This window comes from Helicoverpa armigera, chromosome 1, assembly GCF_030705265.1.
Source record: "Helicoverpa armigera isolate CAAS_96S chromosome 1, ASM3070526v1, whole genome shotgun sequence".
NCBI classification, from domain to species: Eukaryota; Metazoa; Arthropoda; class Insecta; order Lepidoptera; family Noctuidae; genus Helicoverpa; species Helicoverpa armigera.
In genome coordinates this window covers 11637350-11659223 of record NC_087120.1, presented here as the reverse complement: position 1 = coordinate 11659223, position 21874 = coordinate 11637350, and the positions used below count along the sequence as shown (strand labels likewise).

The 21874-nt window shown below is 39.0% G+C and overlaps 1 protein-coding gene across 5 annotated transcripts in view; it reads right to left on the bottom strand.

The window, feature by feature from the left end:
* Positions 1-886: 886 nt before the first annotated feature.
* Positions 887-21874, bottom strand: part of Trol (terribly reduced optic lobes) — a 149488-nt gene continuing 128500 nt past the window's right edge. For 4 of the 5 annotated variants that reach the window (XM_064035371.1, XM_064035372.1, XM_064035373.1 and 1 more), the window contains 40 exons: positions 21626-21716; positions 21297-21409; positions 20762-20939; positions 20363-20558; positions 20086-20246; positions 19733-19951; positions 19436-19622; positions 18846-19151; positions 17834-18166; positions 17399-17615; positions 17117-17308; positions 16472-16751; positions 16109-16259; positions 15772-15958; positions 15345-15556; positions 14817-15005; positions 14608-14713; positions 14359-14455; positions 13968-14194; positions 13669-13796; positions 12795-13064; positions 12400-12573; positions 11692-11855; positions 11481-11610; positions 11159-11325; positions 10738-10945; positions 10462-10653; positions 10171-10312; positions 9864-9999; positions 9601-9773; positions 9105-9337; positions 8874-9019; positions 8599-8703; positions 8014-8127; positions 7403-7661; positions 6808-7005; positions 6386-6480; positions 5166-5283; positions 4709-4850; positions 887-1898 (listed from right to left, as the gene is read on the bottom strand). In XM_064035371.1, the coding sequence (XP_063891441.1) occupies positions 1880-1898; positions 4709-4850; positions 5166-5283; positions 6386-6480; positions 6808-7005; positions 7403-7661; positions 8014-8127; positions 8599-8703; positions 8874-9019; positions 9105-9337; positions 9601-9773; positions 9864-9999; positions 10171-10312; positions 10462-10653; positions 10738-10945; positions 11159-11325; positions 11481-11610; positions 11692-11855; positions 12400-12573; positions 12795-13064; positions 13669-13796; positions 13968-14194; positions 14359-14455; positions 14608-14713; positions 14817-15005; positions 15345-15556; positions 15772-15958; positions 16109-16259; positions 16472-16751; positions 17117-17308; positions 17399-17615; positions 17834-18166; positions 18846-19151; positions 19436-19622; positions 19733-19951; positions 20086-20246; positions 20363-20558; positions 20762-20939; positions 21297-21409; positions 21626-21716 (6955 nt within the window). In that variant the 3' untranslated portion in view covers positions 887-1879. The remainder of the gene's footprint in view (positions 1899-4708; positions 4851-5165; positions 5284-6385; positions 6481-6807; positions 7006-7402; positions 7662-8013; positions 8128-8598; positions 8704-8873; positions 9020-9104; positions 9338-9600; positions 9774-9863; positions 10000-10170; positions 10313-10461; positions 10654-10737; positions 10946-11158; positions 11326-11480; positions 11611-11691; positions 11856-12399; positions 12574-12794; positions 13065-13668; positions 13797-13967; positions 14195-14358; positions 14456-14607; positions 14714-14816; positions 15006-15344; positions 15557-15771; positions 15959-16108; positions 16260-16471; positions 16752-17116; positions 17309-17398; positions 17616-17833; positions 18167-18845; positions 19152-19435; positions 19623-19732; positions 19952-20085; positions 20247-20362; positions 20559-20761; positions 20940-21296; positions 21410-21625; positions 21717-21874) is intronic. The other variant, XM_049837550.2, reaches the window with a different exon arrangement.

Sequence of the window (21874 nt, the reverse complement as noted above, 5' to 3'; positions counted from 1 at the left end):
TGGGAGCAGTTATTGACACTATTTGTGAAGATATTTAGTTCATCTCCCAAAAACCGGTAGTAGTAGATGAAATACAATTTAGTAGAGGAACCTCAAAAAGTCCTGTTTGAGAATGTAGAAAAAAACAGTCCTTCTTGGCAAAGGGTTTATAACGTAATAGCAGTTCAATCGTTATTCCTAAGTACTTACTTGGATTTTTGTAATGAAGGAAGCGTAATAAGCCGTACGGGGCAGTCAGTTGGTGTATCAATAGTGAACACATTCATAGCATTTTCCATCTTGAATAGAAGGGGAAGGACATTTGTGCCGGCATTTAGTAATTCCAGAACATTCAACAGTTCCTGCTTCACAATAATTATATTGACAAGTCGTGTTTCATCTTCCAAACTAGGTTCTCTTCATTTTGATGCCTCTTACACAATGAGAAGTTTTTAGTACCAGAGCAGCTCTTATTTCTTTTTCACAGTTCTTAAATTAGACATTAACTTTCTGAATGGCTACAAGATTAATAGATTTCCTATTGGCGTAGATACTGCGAACAACATGACTGGGAGGCCTACTTCATTAGTGTATATCAGGCCTGTTTTGCCTTTCCATCGGAATATGAAGCTACCCGCCCAAGTCCTTTTGTAGGACGGATGATCGGTCCGATTTTTCGTAGGAGTATCTGACTAGGATATTCTGATAGACTTTTTGTATGCGCTGTATTAATTGTTATCAGTGTTTTGTTTTTCTCCTACAGAAAACAGCTTCCTGGCCGACGTGATTCTGGGCACAATTATTTACTATTTCTGATTTTCGAATTTCTGACCTAAATTACTATAGAATCATTAGTCAGCCTAGATCAGTACTGTCGTACGTAGGATCATGAAATAATACACAAGAGATTATTTTATTTTATATTTTATTGTTAGTCAAATTTGTTCACTTAGTTTGAAGTAAGTATACGGGTAGATATTACATACGTAGACAATTGTTTAAAATAATCTATAGATAGACACTTCGTTCAGACGTCCATAGATAATTTATATAACGATAATTAAAATATAATATCAGTACTTTGTAATTGTCTTATATAAGTTAACAACAAATACATTTAATGCATATATATAATTTTGTAATTAAAATAGATAACAATAATCATAATCACTGACGATAATAATTAAGTTAAATGCCATCGTAGTCGATTTAATTAAAATTATATTTTATATTCACATAATAAAGATAAGTACTTAACAATAGTATATTCGTTGCTTAAAAAGCGAAAGTTCACATTACATTTAAATAAAGAAAATAAACATAAGGATAAAAATGGCAGTGCTGAAATTAAAACAAAATGATATTTATCTCTTTTGGCACAATTACAATATATCACTGGGAGCTAAAGGAAAAGAAGGAAGCGTTTGAAATATTTAGAGAGATTTATAAAAATGACTTGAGAAAAAGCGGAAATAGAACTGGATACTTAAAAGTTATTAGTAAATACATAGATTCCTAACTACAATATTTAAAATTCATCTTATGGCACCAAACACAATGTTGCTCCTTGGAGCACCGCTGCGGTATACGCGAACAGTCAGACACCTCACCACATGTTATTCATCATTACATATTGATACAACATTCGCGTTCTCAATTCCACTAAACTATCCGTATTGTCTGGTTTTCAAAGGATCTTAATACTAATACAACATTAATTCATGATTATATTATTGAAAGAACAAGTTGTAATCTTGCTTCGAATGGATTCGTAAATTTACCAGTCGAAAGGTGAAGATTACACTGTAATATTATCAGATTGTTTAAAATTATTTTTACATTGTCGTACTATCGTAGGGTTGCGTTGATGTTGTCGGAGAATATCGTTCGCACGTTGGACTTAGTAATAACTTGTCGGCCTGTAAATAGAAAAAAATATTAGTACGGGATATAAACAGCAGAGATTGGTAGAAGGAACATGGTGGGTTTTAGTCAGTAACCGTCTTACCACAAAAACTTTTAAACGTCAGTTTAAGACCTGACAATTTTTTTAGACAAGTGTAAAACAGATGTGTAAGTTTTTGTAGAAAGGCCATAAGAGTCTGACACTCCCTTTCCCTGCACCCACAGCAGGAGTCATTTGTTGATCTCAAATAAAAAAATAGGGTACTTGAGATGAGATTTGGTACTTGGTTAGTGTTGGCTGTAGGCTTAAACACTCCACAGTATCCACCACTGATAACTAAGGTACATATTCCAGGAAGTCGTCATGTTCACAAAAATGGTTTTAAATCCTCTACGTCAAGACTCACCTGTCGGTTTAGAAGACGGTATACATCGCAAGGAATATTCGGGAGTAGAGCAAGCATACAAAGGATGGTAGCGGGACGGCTAGTACATTGAAAGTTAGTTTCGAGTTCGTGTTGAATGGGAAGCCTGGGGGAGATTCGAACACATCGAGCTCTTCGAAGAAAGGATATACGTCGGGGAACATAAGGCTCAGGGTCCAACGCAGCGTGAAATATTAGGAACAATGTTAGATAAAGAGATTAGTAATTCTATGTTAGTCTGCTACTTTTCCTGTTCTACAGTCAGCCAAGAAAGAAGTCTACTACCGAATTTGGCATAAGTATTTGTGACATCACTAAGGTTCGCTCTTCAAAGGAGTGTAAGGGGTAAATCAACCTTGTTGTTTCATAATATTTACATGGATTTACTGGATATGTAAAATGTAAAGTGGTAGACCACATTTTTGACCGACTGTAGGTACACGCTAATAGGAAATAAATGGACAAATGTTTGGTCAACCGTTATCCACAACTACTTAAAACGCATAACCGTGTTTTATGCGCCATAACACCGTTGGATCGTTTTAATATTTGTTGCCGTTGTTACATTACCACTAAAGTATGTAGCGCTATACTATCCGAAACTTGTGATTTATTAAAAGGCATGAATTCTAGCTCCTTTGTTTTTAATATTGAGATACTACCCGCCTTCAAAATTAGATAGAGACATTCTTTTCTGTTTTACTCGTGTTATGCAAGTCTACTAAATAAACTATGGAAATGTAAAATTAATTTTGAATCATATGGAAGTAAATAATACGCTATTAATGATAAAATTATGAGTATTTAATAATTACAGTGAAACACGATCCGATGTAAGGACCGAAATCAGTATTCATTTAATAACACTTGCACACGTTATCAAGTAGGTAGTTATTAAATTTCACGAGAACGAATGTAATCAACACTCAAGTAGATCATTAAAATAGTAATGTAATTTCGTTTTAAATTTCAAGGTACTTGGGCTAACAATGAACCTACTGATATACAGGTAGAATAAGTATTACGTTTCACTAGAACTGTCTTGTTTTATCGAGGTCATATAAAAATGTATCCAACTCAAAAACGGCTCTATTGTTTTGGATCGGTCTATGCATTTAAATAGGTACAGGCTGTACTGGAAAATGTTCTGAAGCAAAGTACAGGTCAGGCTTAATTTGGATGATAGGTACTCGGGAGATCAAAAAATATTTTCAAAGTTACCATAACATGTATTAGGCAAAAATAATGTAGGAACGCGTAGGCACATTAATATCGTCATTGAGAAGGAACTTATTTCAAACATGAAATAACTGTGTCGACCTTCTGTATACGGATTTATTCTTTCGCTATTCTAGAATGTTCCATTACCTAATTGAGTGAGAAACCCACATCGTGGTACTTAGTAGCTCCCGTCGGTAAATTCCATAAGACAGCCCTCGCATTTTTTGCCGATTGATTTCTTAATATTATTTATAAACCTTAAAAATATTTATTGCGCATTGGCTTCATCAAAGAACTACAGACTGCGGATTAAACAGTCGGCCGACGGTGCCCCGATGGTTCGATTGTTTTTAAGGGAAATTCTGAATCCAATCTAACTCCCTTACTTATAAAATCTCTAATCACTTTCTAAGCAACATTTTAACTAATCACTACTTAAAGTCTTAAGTAGTGATTAAATGTTAGTTAAGACATGGTTAAGCAACGTATATAAGTCAGAATTTTCTTAAACAGCCCTTAAGTATTACTTATATTTAATTCACGTTTATAAGTAAGGGGGTAAGTTTTTAGTTGGTTCGGTAGCACCGGTTAAGTACCTGATCTTTGTAATGTTCATCTTTATACTAATTAATGACTTCAAACAAACTATCGGCCGACTAAAAGTCTGCAGTGTACGGCTATGCTCTTAAAATAACGTAAGTCTTCATAATATAATCCTTCGATAATTGGCCTGTTTTTTTTATCGATACGAAGGTATTAAAGTGAGTACCTATAAAGATTGTTAGTGGAAAAATATTTTCTATTTTTGTACAATTCATCGAGCTACCTACTTGTTTATCTAGGTATTCTTTTAACGAAATAAAATAAAAAATATTAAGGTAAAGCAGTATAAATTTTCCAATTGCTATTCATAGATTGAACATCGGTACTCCTATAACTTCACTTAATAAGACTATTTTCTCTTTTCGATATTAAGAAGACCGTTATGGTTTTAGATTTATTGGTTTGGACCTGTGTGTAAATTTATACATAAATATTTAAGAAGGAAGAATTATAAATTTCTATTATGACAGACTGGTATAAGTAGTTATATTCCAGAGTAGCTTATGCATGTAAGAGCCCACTATTTCAACCAAAGTTTTTAGTCATTTTTGGTCTCAATTCATAGAGACACTTACTCCTTGCATCGTTGAGTGTTCCTGCCTGCAACAGCCACTTGTCCAAGGTTCAGTCCTCGGTCTGAAGCCATCAGCTCGACTTGGTGTATGCAGCCCGTGAAGCCTGGGTAACCCTGCTGGTTCAGGAAGTCCGGAATACCACCTGCGAAAGAAATAACAGAATTAAAATACCGTCTCCGAGTCGTTATAAGATAACCGATACACTGAAACTTTAACTTTCTCAATCTGAAATGGTAACTCAGCAGTTGATGATTTTCAACTGTTTTAAATGTTATTTTTGCCGTTATTATTTAAAGGTTTGTGATATAGGAAATTTGCCCATACTCACGACACTAGGCATGCGTGGTGGTGAGCGATCAAATAGGTATATGTATATTAATAGATTATCTTTCAGAATTTGCAGTTACGCAGTTTTTGAGAGTTGTCGGAGTCTTAAATGAACTCTGAATATACATACCGATATAGATGTTGGAGTCAGCATTCATAACGCTTGATATGCCGGTGCTAGTGCCAGAGTTCTCCCTGCCATCCACTGAGAGTGTGACACGGCCATCTTCCAGCAGTTTCACGATTATCTGCAAGTAATAAAATGTATTAACATCGGCTGTTACCCGCGGTGTCACCCTCGTCTTGGGGGTGACACCTCTACTTCTCCCCGTATCCGAATAAAGTAAAGCCCACTAGCCCTTTTCAACCCGGTTTCACCCGCGCCCGTAAGAAGTACTGCCCGTCCCGGGATATAATATAAAATTAGTTACTCGGAAAGGGTGTAGCTTTAAAGAGTGAAAGATTTTATCAAATTGGTTCAGTAGTTTCAGAACCAGAAAAGAAACAAAAATGTTTACTGCAGTAATATAGATAAGTAATTAAATTGCTCTACTTTTTATTCGAAAAATATGAAGCTCGGGATCTTTTTAGATTCATTAGGAGATTAGATTTCACGATGACAAGAAAAGGGAGCTCTTTAATATTGAGGTATTGGGAAGAGTGATCTAGACTTATAGAAAGATCTTCGTACCATAAAGAAATAGCTTATATAGCGACAAATCTTGAAATTAAAACGCAAAAATAGTGGCTGGAAATGGCAACTTGGAGAGTTGATAAACTATAAATTAGCTGTGAACACTTAGCAATATTGAACCCTAGTAGTTTACAAATAAAATCGTATTTCGTTTAAGCGCTTTACGGTTGTGTCACGTTCGCGTACGTTCGGATTAATATCGTTATAAGTAGCTTAGGTATGTACCTACTACATTTATGTGCTCTAATGAGCTAAGTTTACATAATGCACATATTTTGTATTGGAATGTGAAGTGTTGTTTGTGTGTGAGATTTTGAAAAAATGATACCCTATGTTACCCGTTAGGTTATGTAAAGACGAAAAGTGTAGGCTGTAGATTCGACTAAATAATAATGTTAATGTAATACCTTCCGACGTACAAAATACAATATCTATACTAATATAATAAAGCTGAAGAGTTTGTTTGCTTGAACGGTAAAAGTATTGGTCCGATTTGAAAAAATCTTTCAGTGTTACATAGCCCATTTATCGAGGAAGGCTTATAGGCTACATTTTTATGCGTGTTCGTGCAAAGGTTCCCATAGGATGCGGGTGGAACAGCGGGCAGGAGCTAGTTTGACATAAATAGCTAGTAAGGGGCTGAACAATGTGCTTACCTGGTGACGTTCGCCATCATTAACGAAGGTTTCCACAGAGAGCGATGATTTACCGCCGCCATTGTCCCATTCGAATACGATGAAGCCTCTCTCAACTGAAACAAACACGTTATTAAGTATATAGGGACAATCAAGAAATATACAGAAATAAAAAATTGGTATTTTCGAGTCTTTTCCTTAATCGGATTACATGAAATGCTCTTAAATGTGAACATCTACTTGGGCGTGTTTTAAAAATATGTTAAAAAGCAAAGTAGGTACCTAGTAATGTTTATACTATTTATTTTATTTAACCCAACGTTTAAGTATTGCTATTCAATGTGACAATACCGCCAGCCTATTTGGTGACAGCTATGAGAACCAAAGTTTCTTTTTCATGTAAATATAGATTTAATTTACATTGAGTTTATTTTTATACTCACTTCTTAGGATAATGTAGTCGCCGAAGTATGGAGGAGCCGCGGTTTCCTTCTGGTACAGCAGTACTCCATCTTGCGTAGTGAATATAGCCAAGGCGATGATGCCCGGGTCACTGGCCAAGTCCTCGTATCTCATCAGACTAGAAGGCAGTTCTAGGTAGCCGTTGCCGTTGAAAGCCACGCTGGATAGAAGCTCCAGAGCTATGACAAATATAAATCCATGTTAATGTCAGTCCATAGGATTTGCAATTATAACCTTTACTAAGGTATTGCGCTCAATATCAATTAACGTTTACAAAATGTGGGTTAAAGACACGGATAAAGATTTTAATGAGCTAATTTCAGTAAGGGCTGATTTTTCAATCGCCAGATAGCTTCTATCTGAGGAATATTTTTAACGTTTTGACAGAATTTGTATGGAAAATATGTCAAACCGCCATATTTATTCCTCAGATAGAAGTTAACCGATGATTGAAAAATCAGCCCTAAGTAAAATAGTTATTAGTTTTACTGGTAGCTTTATCGGATATTTAGTCGAATCTTTTTATAAATAGAGAATTTCAACTAAATTCTTCAAAAATCAATGAAAAAAACTTACAGATCTGGCAGGAAACGCCGGCGTATCCAAGGGGGCAGTCACAGGTATGGTTCATTCTGGAGTTGAGGTCAGGTCTGCAGGTTCCTCCGTTGCGGCAAGGACGGACGGCACAGGGGTCGCTAGGGGGCTGGCGGGATGACCTCATAGAGGAGGGTACGCGGTACTCGCAGAGAGAGCCTCCAAAGCCGGGTGGGCACGAGCACGTGGACAAGTCCGTGGTGCAGGTACCTCCGTTGTGGCATTGGCAGCCAATCTCCATCTGTTGGCAGATATCATTTAAAGAACTGAACAACAAGAGTAAACAAAGAGAATGGTGAAATATCTTGAAAGATGTTCAGTGGTTTCTAATGTCTACATAGTATAAAACAAAGTCGCTTTTTCTGTCCCTTGTTCCAGTGCCCCTTTGATAGCTTAAATCTTCAAAACTACGCAACCGATTTTCATGTGGTTTTTTAAATAGATAGAGTGATTAAAGAGAAAGGTTTATATGTATATAACATACATTAAATATTGGGGAAATACTGTTATTCCGTGCGAAGCCGGAGAGGGTCGCTAGTTAAGTATGAACAAGAAGTAGTAAGAACGAAACGAAGAGTAACAATGAAACTTACTTCAGGAATATCCCCTCGGATGGCGTTGCATTCCTTCACGTTGGCAGACTGGATAGTCGAGTTCACGATGTCCACAGCCTCTCCATGCAGCATGAACTGAGAATTAAGGGCAAACTATATATCGCGTTATGAGAAGATGAATGAGTGGGTTGGAATGATTTTGCAATCCTAAATATCAATATGACCGTTTCTTTCAATTTAAGAAATGATGCATCAAACACATTACACTAATTACACTGTACGTAGATCTATATATATTTAGTCATACAGTCCAAGTTTCAGGCATAGTTTATCGACTCTAACTTTGATGCATAATGCAGACTGAAAGATTAATGGACACACTCAGAGACATTTAATGGTTATGGAGCCATTCCTTAGTGATGGATTTCTTTGACAATCCGAAACTAAGGAGTGACTTAAGTAATCATTAAATGTCTCTGAGTGCGGGCGTAAATCTGCTACTGCTTATTATTCTGGCAAAACCAGCAGGTGTAACCAATATTTTTTAACTTGTAAATGAAAATGGATGACATGAGTTTCGATATTTTTGATATACTGTTTTTTATATAATTTGTGGTAACTTACGTCTGCAATGCATCCATTGAATCCTCCAGTGACGCCGGTGTTATTGTTCAGAGTAATGGAGTCGTCGACACCACCCACAAATATTGGAGTATCCAGGTTCAGATCCTAAAAAACGATTATTAAATGTAAACAATCCCTTGATATATGCCAAATTCATAACATCTAAAAGTAAAGTAAATATAAAAAAGAGAGGAAATGACAGTGTAGGTTTCACTTATTATTCATTATTACGTATGTAGTTACTGAAATAAGAAATGTGATAAAACTATACTTACGCGTTTAGGAGACTCAAGCCTTTGTTCGAAGCTATGCACAGAGTTAATTCTCAAGGACACAACTGAGCCAACTCTTGCAATATGTACGGTGGTCCATTCGTTTGCTGGCAGAGTCCTGTTGCTGATTAGAACAACCGGTACACTTCCTATATAGAAGAGAATGAAGGTGTTAATATACTTTTTTGTATGGTGTAGGTATTGTGTTTTTTCATTGTATGGTTGATAGTTTACCTCCTCCGAGATCGTAACGGAATTCAAGGCGCTCATCGTGAACGGCAAGCGATGTGAATCCTCCGTAGCCTCTTGGTGACTCGGCACAGTACATGATGATACCGTCGGAGACTGGGGCCGCTGCCTTAATCCTCATACTCATTCTCAGTGTGCGGGATGGTGCGGGAGGCTTGATAGCCAAGTACGCGCTTCCAGTGAAGGCTGGGTATTCAATCGATTGCTTTTTCTCGCAGCTGGAAATTAATATTGGATTAGAGATTCTTTCCAGATGTCTGATGCAATAATGTACCAATTGTTTTTTTTTGTATTCTAGAGGAGTCATACCTTTTATACATAGATAGATAAATGTTTCTTGAAAAGATTTGAACAAAGTATTAATATGGTCACAGTGACTCTCAAAAACGTAAACAGCAATGTCGTCTCAATAGAGAAAGTGAGACCCATACTAGATAAAAAGAGTTTACTTCAATGTGTAGATTTAATACTGGTTACTTACTTAGCGCCAGTGTGGGTGACAGGGCAAGCGCATTTATATCCGTGGTCAGTGTTGTCGATGCATTTGCCGGGTCCACAGAGTCCGGGACGGCACGCCTCGCCGGTCCGGTCGCAGTTCGGTCCAGCGTAGCCAGAAGCACAGATACAGATGTACCCACGCTCATTTCGGGCTTCCTGTTAATAAATATTTGGGATAAGTCGTTGAACCAACAGATTTCGTTCGTCTAAAAACTTATTTTCAAGGCAAAAGGCAGCTTGACGAACCTGGCAGACACCGTTGTTGAGACAGAGGTTAGGAGCGCAAGAATTGCACTCGCTCAGACTGTTTCGTTCGTAACTGTCCATCATGATGTTCTTCTCTTCTTTGCCCAATAGCAACATGCTCGTGCAGCCGATAAATCTGTAACGCATGATTAATTGTCAAGATTGCTTGATGGCCCATACCTTTCGGTAATAGAAGATACACTTAAAAAGTAGGTGGGTAGAATTTGAAGGTTTTTTATGATAGATGAGTCAAATTTGAAAGTTACGTAATAATATCAACAGATTCTTTTAATGTTAGAGGTCGTACCCAGAAGCTCCAGCCAGGTCAACAGGCAGTTGATCGTAATCAGGTACTCCGCCGATGTACAGTGGTTGTTTCAGTTCTAGCACCTCCCATTGCTGAGGAGACTCGGCGATGAATGGCCCAGTGTTGTCTACGTCCATTGTAACTGATACAAAAAGACCAATTGTTAATTTATTTTGAACACACACGTTTCAAATAGATACTAGAAAAGCAATATGTCATATGAAGAATATTTTAATTGAGATGCTACATAGTAACGTTGTTGGAAAATTGAACTTCATATTGTGTAGTTACCCTTAGATTTAGCTCTGCTCAATCTGATAGTGTGCCAAGCATTGAGCTGCAGAGGGCGGTCTCCCTTCACAATGAGGGGTTCAGAGCCAGTGTGCATGATGAATTCTGGTACTCCATCCTTAAGTTGCAGTCCGATGTAGTCACCTTCACGGCCTTGGTTCTCGCTGTTGTATAGGATCAGACCATTTTTGTCTGCAAGCAAAAAAATATAGTATCAAAACCAGTTGTCAGATCTATGTATCTAAAAAGAAGAAAAATTGAGTTATATTTATTCACCGCTGGGTTTGAATGAAATTTCAATTTCGAATTGTTTATAGGCGTCTCTCAGGGTTGGCAGGGAGACAAAGCTTTCTCCGCCGAAACGTGGTACTACTCCGATGACAGTGAGGATAGCTCTGGCTTCGACTGTGGCGCGGCTGTTGCTTACGCGGCAGACGTAAGTACCCGCGTCGGTCTCAGTCACTGATCTGAAGTACAGGTGAGGCTGGAACAAAATCATATGGTCGTTTTAATGGCTCTTCATTCCAATAAGGTGAAAATACCAAGAGGCAAAATGGATTGTACATCCAATCTCTTAGAACACATAAATCATTTATATAAGAATTAAAAATATAATTACTTCTTACAATATTCTGTTATTTACCCACCATACTTTATTTTCATCTACATATGTGGAATATACGAAATTTGGTTTTACCTGGTCAGGTCTGAGTTCAGCTGGCAGCGGCACAAACTCTCTTCTCCATTCAATGGTGACGGGTTCTTCCAAGTTGTGAATGCATGGTAGATCCACAGAGTCGCGTAGTCGGGCTGTGTACTCAGAAACTGAAACGTCTCTTCCGTAGTCTGGGTAAGAAGGACCACCTGATTGAGAAAAGATATATTAGAACTACATCAATTCCTTAAATAGATCTATCTCATATGCTTGACTTGATGTTGGAGTTGATTTCAATGTAATCAGAAATGGCGCTTGTCAGGCATCAAATCTTTGCAAAGAGCCATTATTATTTTAGACTAACCTGGTAGAACTTCAAGGTTGAAGTCTTCGTAAGCTGAACGTCCGAAGTTGTCGTTACCAATGCATCGGTAGACACCTGCATCAGCACTAGTGACACCGGTGAGCGACAGTCTGACGCCGTCGCCGTATAACTGTTCAAATAAAAAGTTTCTTATTAGTTCTGCTTGTAAGCTCTACATATGTAGTCAAAGTAAGTAACAGCGTGTACTTACCAGCGAAGCCACATATTGGTTGGTTCCTACTCGTAGCCATTGAAGCTTGACATCTCCTGATCTTCCCTTGCAAAGTACATCCACGTTGTCTCCAACTCTGAACTGTCTTCGAGGCTGCTCGATAGATACCAACTGCTCCGATTCAGGGTAAGGTTCACGAGGTCCTAAAATATTAAACTATCATTAGTAAAACATGAATATACTTAGATGGTAAGACATTTACCCACCATTTGAAGCCAACCCTACAATAACCACCCTTAAAAACTTTACGAAAAACCTGTGGATATATTTTGTAATTACAAAGTACCTACATAAAATGTTATGTCAATCACATTCCAATGCAAGCCAACATGCAAAACCAGAACTTTATGAAAGCCTCCTTTTTATGTAATACTTACAACAAGTGTGAGATCGTAAAGAAAGCTCATAATTGTTAATGACTTACATACCACAGACGAGACTTAGACACCAACCAAACAAAAGATCATACAAAAAATTACAAAGAATACCATAAACAGATTTATGTTTATACCATATACATTCTCATACTACAATAGTAGGTATAGGAATAACGAATATATACATCAAACTGGGATCCATTCAATCTGAGGCCCATAACAATACAAGGGGAGCCGCTTAGTTACGACACAGCACAACAACCGCACTGACTAGACGGACATCTGCCCAACACACCGGCACCAGATTTACCATCCTGTGTGAGGTGATTATTCCAAGTCCTGTCCAGATAACGTTTATCTCGCCATAGGCAGTTCTCCTCATCGCTATTGTCTCGACAGTGCCTTATTCCATCGCAAAGTAAGTGTTCCTCAATACAACCATAGTAGTCCTTACAAGGAAACTCCGTTTCCAAGCATTTATAACCTTTACGAGCGGAAAAATTTAGCTTAGTAAAATACAACTAACAATAAATCAAATTAAACACAAAACAGAATATTTCAAAGTAGGAACATAAAGGAGGATAACTACATTTACTGGCTAAGCATGCCGGGTTATCTTAAACGACTTGGCGAAGCAGAGAGGGATTTGCAGCGCCACCAGTGGACTAAAAGCTGTCTAATTGACCTGTTGCTGTATTCACTGACCCTGAATGTCGAGGTTGACATAAGTGCTAGTAACGAGGCGTCCATAAACGTCTTGTACGCTGCATATATATTTTCCGGAGTCAGATTTTTTTGCAAGTTTGATGAAGAGTGATCCATCCGATTTCTGTCTGACGGAATTAGGAAGGCGGCGGCCGTTCTTCGTCCAGATGATACGAACGTTGGGTTGCGACACGTTGCAGCTGAGGTGCACAGCTTCGCCGACGTGAGCTCTGTGATCTCTGTTGTGCGACACCGACGACGTACGATCTTCTATGGATGTTATTGTCATGCAATCAAATGAACCCTCAAGCAATACCAATTGCGTATACATTATACTATTGGTTTTTTCAATAAAGTATGAAATATGAATGTCTTCTGAAATAACTTGAAACCAATCGTACACGCAGTCGGTGAGTAAAATTATAATGTAAAGCATTCAATCGATGGTGTTGTATTAGAAGTGATATCGGTGATCAGCATTCACACAGCACAACTGAACGGCAAATAAAATTGAACAGGTGCCTTAACAATCTGTGCAACCTGTACATCGGTGAAAACTTGTGAAAATAACTTAATGGTGGTCTTCGAAATTGATAGAAAATGTCTAACAAACAAATTAATTTTGAAATAAGTGGCGCAGTGTCACTGCCAGATATTGACTTGTTTTTGTAATCAACGACTCATAGTTGATACGTGTATTTTATTCGATACAGGCAGAAATAAAGAAAATCGGAGTGCGTCATCACTTAGGTACTTATGCTGATTTAATAAAATACAGTAGTTCTACCAATTTCGACATCAATCTACCGTACAGTTTGGTGCTGTGGGTGTTCATGCTACTAGTAAGATAATGTGAGGAATGTGGTTAACGTACCGCTGACGACGACCTCCGCAATGGCGCTCGAGTTAGCGTATCGGCTCCTGGCCATACATTCATAACGGCCGGCGTCCTCTACTTCGATTTGGTGGAATATCAGCCTAGAGGAGCGAGTGTCAACACGGCTGGAAGAAAGCAAGATATTTTTGTATAAATAAAGTTTTAGCTTTTCTAAATGTTACGTAGTTCCACTATAAGCAGCATCATTTATTTATTTATTTTATTTAAGATTTCCAACAAATTGATATTATATTAGTAAGGTTTTCATGTCATCATTAACTAGTCCTATTACTTACTTAGAAGGTGCCCTGTCGAGCGGTCTCCAAGTGATGTCGATGATATCATCTCCTTGCACGATGCACTCGACAGTTGGTGACTGTCCAGGGTGCACGGTTTGCTTAGGCGGGTGCAGAGTGATCTTAGGCGCAGTGATGACAACCAAGCTGGTGTAAATAGCTTCCTGGATTTCGTTGTACTGGTTGAAGATGTTGCACACGTACATACCAGCGTCATCCTTTGACACCTGAAATTCAAGATAGTTAAAAAATGAGTAATTTTTTTGGGAACTTATTTTGATATGGCCCGTTGAACTTGTTCGAGAATGTTTCAGAATTTGGTGGGTATATGTACTGATGGAATCAATTAAGCAATTAAACGTGTATGGGTCTCCGGTTAGATGATACTTACATTGTAGATGATTAGACGTGTACCGTCTTCTACGGCATTATTCTGAAGTTGTCTATCAACGCGACTCCACCTGACGTTGTCGCCCGGTACTCGGCAGCTGTAATTAAATTAAATTTTAGCTTTTAATTGCTTTTACTTTTATGCATTATCTACGGAGCTATTTCTTTAAATTAAACAACTGCTCTGGTCAGCATTTAGGCTGTTTTATAATGCTTAATTTTATTGATTCTAGTAGCGGTTTTAACTTACTACAATATGGTTTCAGGTTTTCCTTCAAGGGCGATTAAATTGTCTTCAGCTTCGAATGATGGATCCACGTTTGAACCCGAGTCAATTTCACCCTCGCCGCTTCCTCCTAAACAAAATTAGGTTGTGCTTTATACTAAAAACTGTTTTCTAGTTTGACAGCATTATGTCAGTATCACGAAAAACGTGAAGGAATAATTTTAGAAACTGACCATCATCAGGGAAGGACGTGTCGTATCCACCATCTCCTCTGTTGACGACGACCCTGAACTGTTCCTTAACAGTGCCGGCGGCATTCGCAGCAATGCAGGTGTAGAAACCGCTGTCACGTTCACTGGCCGACTGTATTCTCAGAGAAGCATGACCAGCTGATGCAGGCACGACCTCGCGGTAATCACCAACTGCAGAATAAATAATAGAATTATCGTATGACGTATCGCATTTTAACTGGCTTCTAATCTAATCGAATGCAGCCCAGTACGACCGTTTCACATGGAGCGATTGTCTATCCAACTTCTACGATTTTACCCATGGTAACCTGATTATTTTTTATGACGAAGGAACTCATACTCTGGCCACCTATCCACAGACCTATTCCGCTAGGCGTTACTTGTCCTTATGAACGAATAAATTGTGCGGCCTTTACCTTCTTAGCCACGAGTTCAAGATTTAAGATTGAGATGAAGAAGGCAATATTTTCTTTGTACGATACATTGTGAATTGTACAAAGCTATACTTACTCTGGATAGAAACTTGGGGTTCGGGGTAGCCACTGGCTCTGCACTCGATATTGATGGGGTCTCCAGAAGAAAGTTGCACATAGGGGCTTGGTGTAATGGTGATTTCTGGAAGCGCCCTCACTTTGATGATGGCACTTGCACTTGCAGTACCAGCTTCGTTGCGAGCAGTGCACGTGTACTCTCCTTCGTCGTTGACTTCTATCTTGTTGAACCTAAGATATCGATTAAATTATCAAACCATGAGACAATAGGAATAAAAATACGAGGCTCAAGTACAGCTGCAGACTGACGCGGTCGCTTAACGACGTAGCTTAACTAAACATTTGTTATGAATGAAGCGAGCGTTTGATAACGTTAAGCTTATTTTAATGACTATGACTACTAACGATCTTGCAAGTATAGTTCTGAATCTTTAGATTTTACTTACTTCAGTTCATGGTGTGGTTGCAGCTCTGTAAATCTGGACAGTGGACGGCCTCCATTCCTGTTCCATGTGACATCAGGCTCAGGGATGCCTCCCATGACACGGCATATAAGTGTGTGTTCACCTCCAAGGGGCACTGCTTGTACTTTGCTATCCGATGGCCAAATTTCCACTCTAGGAGGCTCTCGTCCTGAATAATTGTTATACGTTAGTCTTAAGAATATGTTTTTTCTTATTTAAAGACTTGATTTACTCACACATACTCAAACAAAGACTATATTATAGAGCTAAGTATTAAGGATTAATCAATGGAAAGAGATTCAGGAATTTTATTACTCACTTTCAATTTCGACGAAAACGTAGATATTGGCTACTGGGTTGTTGTTGACGGTGCCTTCGCAGAGATAGTACCCTTGGTCGCTCTCCCGCGCGTTGTTAATGATCAGTGTATTGCCTCGTTGGCTGGAGTCGGGGCCGATCGAGCCTTCGTGCTGAAAACGATGGAATATTTTATAAACACCAAAAAATGTGCAATGGTTAATAATGTATCAGTCAAAATCATCAGTAAAACTGGTTAATTTGAAATTTCTTATATTTTAGATGCGTTTAAAAGTTATGAATAGATGGCTTGTCAAGTAACAAATTGGGGACCATCCATTAATATTTACCCTAAACTAATCAAGCAGAAATTATTTGTCTTTACCTTGGTCCATTTCACAACGGGCAAGGGTCTTCCTACGACATTACATTCTACGGTTCCGCTTCCACCAGTTGGAATCTTGAGTCGATCGACAGAAGCACTAATGTTGTAGGTGCTGGGAGCTGGGCTCGAAGATACTACATCAACGAAGATAGCCTCTGGAGATACATCCGAGATCCGCGATTGACAAACATATACACCTCGGTTGTCTGGTTGAGCATAATCGATGTACAACACGCCGTATTCTGATCGCACGTTCTCTGGGAATACTGCGTTATCTTGCCTGTAATGAATTGATATTGTTGATCAATAAATTAGAATCATGGATATCTGCAGTGCTATAAAAAGAGAATATAAAAGATTCCTTTAATGGTCGCTGCACACAGCGGGCGGGGCGCGACGGGACGGGACGGCGACGCGACGCTGAGCAGTTGTAATGTACTAGATATTACGGAGGCCGCCACACAGACCCGTCCCGCTCGGCGCGACGCGACGCGACGATCTAGTACATTGTGTCACGTCGCCGTCCCGTCCCGTCGCGCCCCGCCCGCTGTGTGCAGCGACCATTATACAGATATGCAACTTACGGTTGGTAAACTGTATAATAACTATATTGAAGATGTGAAGCAGATTGAAGACGATCCTTACCTAACCCATTCGATGCTACCCGCTGGTATGTTTGCAGTTCCTGTACATGCGATCCTGATACTCTGGCCCTCATCTACGACGGGAGCTGGGATAGATACTGTGAGCTTCGGTCTTTGTGGTCTCGATGGTCGCGGGCGTACTGTTATCACCGCAGTGCGATCGGAAGAACCCACTTGGTTCGACGCAGTACATCTATTAACGAAAACAATTTATTAATACGTATATATTTAAATCATGCTATTGATCAAGATGAAAGTAAAATACACGTGAATAATTTGTTACCTGTATTCTCCAGAGTCATCTACTTGTGCGCTTTCAATAATGAGTCGGTTGTCCACGTAAGTAGCCGATAATGGAAGAGGTCTGTTTGAGCCTCTCTGCCACCTAATCGAGGGTGTAGGGTTGCCTCGCACGCTGCAGTCTAACTCAATCAGATCACCTTCATAGAAGTCTTTTACCGATGGAATTATTTCCACGATGGGCATCGTCATCACATTACCTGAAAAGAAAAATACTTATAGCAAGATCTTACAAGTTTCGTTTACTTATTTTTTTTTATTGGTGTCATGTATCTCACCTCGAGCATAAAATATCCTGGGCGGTACAACTGTTCCAATAATGGTAGCAGAAAAAGGTCAAACATATTATGTTAATGTAAAATTAACTTACAAAATCTAATTATCTAAAATAAAATCTGTTAATTAGCAATTAGCTCACCGGGTACTTTCAGAGTAGCAATGGCTTGCGCTGTGTTGATGCCATCGCTGGTCTGACAAATGTACTTCCCGCTATCCGACACTTGCAGGTTGGTGATCAGAAGAAGTCCCACGTTCTCGTCGACTTGTGACCTGTCCAAAGGCAGGATGCCATCGCTCTTCGACCATCTGACAGGCAGGCGTATTCTAGAGTTGCGACTTTGTGCTTGGCAAGTGAAGCTGACGCTGCTGCCTACTTCTTGAATCTTGATGGTAGGGCTGGTTATCCTGACGGTAACTGTCGGCTCCGGTGGTGGTGATTGTGTGGTCTGATCGCCTTCTTGGGACTCTCCTCCTGAATAGTATACATCAATTTTAAAAAAACATAATAATAATGAATAATTAGCCTATAGCTATATTGAACTCAAGACCAAGATCTTTTATGACGTGTAGAGAGTTTTTAATGATCAGCCTTTTTTATAGTCTCACTGCTGGGCCTGGGTCCCCGCTCAATTATAAGGATTAAACCCTATACTTGCTTAATGCGGGTAAGTATGGGTTACCTGGAGATGTTTTCCTTCAACTATAATCAGTCGTTGGTGTCCAAGATATATTTAAAAAGTACGTATAAAAGTAGAAAAGTTGCATTGGCACTTGATTGACCTAGAATTGAACCCAAACACTCACGTACTTGAGAGGTTGATGGTCACTACGATTTCTGAGACAGGTCTTTATAGTCTGTCTATTCAATAATGCTTATTCGGGTAAAAGTGACAATCGATATAATTTAAGACAATAGGACATACTGTGATAAAGACATAACTGACATTCACAACATTAAGTAGTAAGAAACGGCACATGTTATTAATTACATATACCAATAACGATGGATAACGAAGATGAGAAACGAACGTCGTCACAGTGTATTTGTTATTATGTCTGGTATGTGGGCCACATGGGCCTATTTGAAGCATGGTATTATTGCGAGGCACGTGGACATAATACGCAGACGCCCGAAGCACTTGATCAGCTACCTGGTTCTGGAAGACTCGTGGTCAGTACACCGAGTGTGTATCCCCTTTCGGTGATAGTGCGGCATTCATAAATGTCACCTTGCCGTCTAATATCCCATACTGTATCCCAGGAATGTGAGGAGTGCCATCCATCCTTGTGAAGGGTCGCTGTATAATAATTCTTTGCAGGGTATTGTTCCCGTCCCTCATGGTAAAACTTTATAGTGAGGCGTTCTGGTGCACGGTATTTGCACGTCAATGTCACTCTTCTGTGTAACAGATCTTCGCCGACTTCGTGGATAGTTGGATGCAGTTCCATTATTAATCCTAATGGCCGTTTCGTGAAATATTATAGTTACATATTAAGTTTTAGAATATTCCTGCTTGAAAAAAACCTAATCATCTGGGTAAAATACTATTTTCTAACCTTAACTATATAGTTTTTTTTCCTGCAATTTGTTTAAAGATCTATAACATGGTACAATTGATTTTCCTATTAAGATTAGAAAATAATGAGGCCTATTGAGCTATTATGAGCTATTGAGATTAAAAAATGGGTTTCATAGTTTGTGCTAATTATTTGTAGTCATGACATCTTTTCTACTACATACCAATGGTTGAGCAATCGCTTCCTGTGTATGGTGGTTGGCAGCTACACACGACCTGGCCTTGGCTGTTCAATTGACAGTTGTGTCCATTGCAAGAACACTGTCGGCAGTATCCCAATTGGTCTTTGTAGTACCCAGACTGGCAACTCTCACAACTAGTTCCTGCGTAGCCAGGCGGGCACATGCAGATCTGTGAGATAAACAGAACCCATATTTACAACAACTCGGGAAAACATAAAAAAAAATGGATTTTTTGTTTTATATTGATGTATTACAGACTGCGATTAATTAACAACATACCTCAATGCCTTTAGCAGATGGAAGGACAGCGTCGTAGTTCTGTGAAGCGGTGTCCATGGAAACGTCAGCAATAGCTGTATCGTAGATGCTAGGAGCGACAGTTGCTCTCACGAGCACTCTCTTGAGGTTCCTCAGTACACTCATGAAGTTGCTTCGCGTAGCTGGGTTCACGGTGTTCAGGATGAACCAGCCATCCTCCTTCAGAGGTACTTGATAGCTCTGATAAACAAAATTAATTGTTAAATGAAATACTTTACATACAACATACCTAATTGTCCACTATGTGTACATAATTTAAAAGGTGGTTTTATGGTTACCACATCGTGGGTAACTATCATGGAATTACAACTTACATAAGACACGCCAGACGGGAAGTTGTTGGGGTTTGTCCAGTATATCGAGATGTCGCCACCGTCGAGCACAACATCTGTGCCTCTCTCAGATTGTTCGTATACGTCTGAGTTGAACTTCTGCCTCAACGACAGGCTACCGCCGTAAGACAGCACTCGGTTACCTGGTTAAAAATACCAAAATTATACTCCTGAAATTGGGGTTTTTCAACGCAAGTTTTAATATTGATACATTTGAGGCACCGGCCACAATAATAAGGTATATATATATAGGACTTACCAGGGAAGATAGGAATGGACCAGTAAAGTTCGACATCAGGTCTGAAGCCGAAGGTGTACATGAGCTCGCTCTGTTGGAACATGGGCACGAAGTTGTCTTTGATAACCCTTTCGGCTTTAAGGTCCGTAATGGTGTAACCGCCGTAGTTCTCTCCTAAGACTGGTGCTGCCATCGGAATCCTTGTGTAGTGGGTGCCCTGGTGAAAAATCGTTAATTTTCGTTTTATGTCTTTCAACTTAGGTATGTGGACTTTTACACAGATTATATCGAACAATGTTTCCTGTCGTTCTTCGTTTTTAAAAGGGGCGTGAAAATACCAAACATACGTATTACAGGTCATTATTTTAACATATAGATAGAACAAATTATTGTTCGAGATGGCTATTTTGTTTCCCTTACCTCGTGACAGTCGGTGGTAACACCAGAGCAATAGCAGGACAGGCAACCATCAAAGTTGTTGGAGTCGAGACCGAATGTCCCGGGCCGGCAACGGTCACAGAAGTCGCCTTCAACGTTCTGCTTGCAAGGACATTCGCCTGTCTCATCACAAGGTCCTGTTGTGCCTCGAGGATCACAGCTGAAACACAAAAATATACACATAGAATACCTTCAAACTTTAATAAAATTATCGTGATTTCACTTGCATTTTGAAGTACCTAAGTCTGGCACGTTTTTAAACCATTTAATCTAATTTATACTCGTATCACATTCATATAGGAATAATTTTTTACTTGTTTGTACGCTATAGGCTCCGAAACTGAAATTATGTGACTGTCGGAAAGCTACACTATTTTCGAGTAACAAAACTACGGGTACGGGAAGAAATTTCCCCGGGACGTGGGTGAAACTGCAGGAAAACGGCCAGTAAGCGATGTAAAAGTTTCGTAGTTTATATTGTAGATGGTTGACGTTTTGGACAAGTGTGATAACTTACCGGCATGGTTCAGGTGTACTTAGTGGATATTCTACGCAGTTTCCGTAAGGATCGCGGTTGTAACCAGGCTTGCATTGCTCGCAGTTTTCACCGGCAGTGTTGTCAGCACAATCCTGTAAAACAGTCAGATTTCAATTTGTTATTTCTTGCAATTCTAAGTTAATAAGAGTAATGTAACTACAAGTACTACTGTTTATTAAGACAGATATTGAACTACTGGTTGTTGTCAGGTTTGTCGATCGCCGATTTTTTAATTAGAAGGCCCCCCTAACCAATTCTCTCTGATCAGTTCTAATTATGTCAATGTGTAATTATGATAGAATGCTTACGTAGCAGACTCCAGTCTCAGGGTTGCACATCGAAGATTTTCCGTTGCACGAGCAAGGCTCACAGAGCTTCAAGTACAGGCCACCATCACTCCTGCATCAAAAATGAACAGATATTTATTAAATGAAAAACAAATGGTAATTAAGAGTGCACCTAGTATTACCTCTACAATGTATGCATAGTTTGCTGTTATTTCAGTTGAAGTTTCATTGTAGGTGAAAATAGGTGTGTTAAAATATTCTGGTTCACTA